The 2,122-nt window shown below is 55.6% G+C and overlaps 1 protein-coding gene across 1 annotated transcript in view; it reads left to right on the top strand.

Annotated features, from left to right (window-relative positions):
• Positions 1-2,122, top strand: part of COL5A3 (collagen, type V, alpha 3) — a 34,627-nt gene that overhangs the window by 7,375 nt on the left and 25,130 nt on the right. The window contains exons 15-20 of the mRNA XM_014533977.1: positions 73-129; positions 216-269; positions 478-531; positions 1,104-1,157; positions 1,238-1,291; positions 1,496-1,549. Coding sequence (XP_014389463.1) covers positions 73-129; positions 216-269; positions 478-531; positions 1,104-1,157; positions 1,238-1,291; positions 1,496-1,549 — 327 coding nt within the window. The remainder of the gene's footprint in view (positions 1-72; positions 130-215; positions 270-477; positions 532-1,103; positions 1,158-1,237; positions 1,292-1,495; positions 1,550-2,122) is intronic.

The raw sequence follows: 2,122 nt of genomic DNA on the forward strand, positions 1-2,122 counted from the left end.
CTGTGGTGGGGTGTGGGGGGGTGTTGGAGTCTCGTGGGAGAGCTGAGGCTCTGTTGCCCTCTGTCTTTCCAGCTCTCCATGAAAGGGCCCCCTGGCCCGGTGGGGCTCACTGGGCGCCCAGGCCCCGTGGTGAGTATAGAGGCTGCGTGAAAGGGAGATACGTCATGCAGAGGGGGAACCTATTCTAATGGCATTACCCCATCTCTTCTTCCAAGGGTCTCCCTGGGTATGCAGGTCAGAAAGGAGAGATGGGAGAAATGGGGCCACAGGTAAGATCGGGGGGTGGGGGGGAGGGGGTGGGGCCTGGACTGCATGGGAAGGGTCTTCCCTTAGGGCCACCGGATAAAGTGCTAGTTGGGGAGAATGACAAAGGGGCTGGGGTACTCTTGCAATTACTACCCTTCCTCGGGAATGATTTAAAATAAGTCCTTCCTGCTTCTTATTTTTCTTCCCATTCTCTTTTTCTTTCTCTTCTAGGGTCCCCGAGGCCTTCAGGGACCTGTTGGGCCCCCTGGCCGGCAGGGCAAGATGGTGAGTGACTCCTAGGTCCTCAGGTCATGTCTCACCCATCCCTCAACACCCAACACCCAACACCAGCCTCAGCTTTTTGCTCCCAGGGTGTGTTGGTGTCATTGGTGGGATAAGAGTCGAGGACAAAGGATGGCAGCTCCACTGAGCGTATGACAGGAGTCTGGCCAGGTCCCCGAGGCAGGGAGGACTTGCAGGGAAAATGAGGTTGAGCTGAAATCTGGGGTAGAACCAGGCAAACAGGAGAGGAAGGGCATTCCAGGAGAAGGAACAGCATGTGCAAAAGAGAAGGCTGGCACAGGCGGGAAATAATGAACAAGATCTCTCCAGGTAGTTTTAAGTGCCATGAGAAACACACAGCAGGGCAGCTGCTGGAGACTGAAGCTGAGGCTTCTTAATTGTTGTGACGATGGTGACTTGGACTAGAGAAAGCGCAATGGTTGCAAAGAGTAATGGGTGGGTTTGAGATACATGTGGAAGGTTCGATTAATACAGAAGCTCCCAGCTCAGGACTCTGTATGCAGAAGATGCTCAATAAATGTAGTGGGTATCTTGATGATGTCACTCCCCCACAGGGCCGCTCTGGAGCAGATGGGGCTCGGGGCCTCCCCGGGGACACAGGACCTAAGGTGGGTGATGGGGCCAGGACTGGGACTGAGGAAATGCCAGGGTCAAGGACTCAAGGCTCAGCTGGTATCCCTTTGTGCAGGGCGACAGGGGCTTTGATGGCCTTCCAGGGCTGCCTGGTGAGCAGGGCCAAAGGGTGAGTGTGTGAGGTCCCTCCCGCGTGCCCAACCCCTCCCAATACTCATGAGCCCCTCCCCACCCCCGGTGTCAGAACTTCCAACCCTGGTTCTGAGCCCTCACCCTTCATGTCCCATCTTCTTTCCTGGGGAGGTGGGGGTGTGTGTGTGTTAATCTCTCCCCCCACATTTCCACACTGAACTCCCTTCTGGTCCCACCCTAGGGTGACTTTGGCCATATGGGGCGGCCTGGTCCCCCAGGAGAAGATGGTAAGAAGGTAAGTTGAGAAGGGAGTTAGGAGATGGCTTGGTCTGGAAATCAGGATGAGAGTCAGAGAGGAGGGGAGTATTCAGGAGACAGGATGAGGGGTGAGGGTCTGACCCGGAGGGCCAGGAGGCCCCAGCGAGGCTCAAAAAGACAGAGGGAGAGCCCTAGCTGGTTTGGCTTAGTGGATAGAGCATCGGCCTGCAGACTGAAGGGTCCCAGGTTCAATTCTGGTCAAGGGCACATGCCTGGATTGTAGGCTCGATCCCCAGTGGGGAGTGTGCAGGAGGCAGCCAATCAATGATTCTCTTTCATCATTGATGTTTCTCTCTCTCCCTTTCCTTTCCTCTTGGAAATCAATAAAAATATACTTAAAAAAAAGAAAAAGAACAAGGCAGAGGGAGAGCTGTGGGCTAGCACTGGAGTTAGGAGGTGAGGCTCAGGGTGGCGGGTCCAGGTTTGGGGTCAGAGGCCTGAATCGAATCACATGTGCTTATCAGCTGGATCCTGCCCCAGGCTCTGCCTATGGGCCCCCTGGGAGGGGCTGCCCAGATGAGGGGCAGTGGTTCTCCAAGGGTCCTTACTC

This window comes from Myotis brandtii, unplaced genomic scaffold (assembly GCF_000412655.1).
Source record: "Myotis brandtii unplaced genomic scaffold, ASM41265v1 scaffold1234, whole genome shotgun sequence".
NCBI lineage: Eukaryota > Metazoa > Chordata > Mammalia > Chiroptera > Vespertilionidae > Myotis > Myotis brandtii.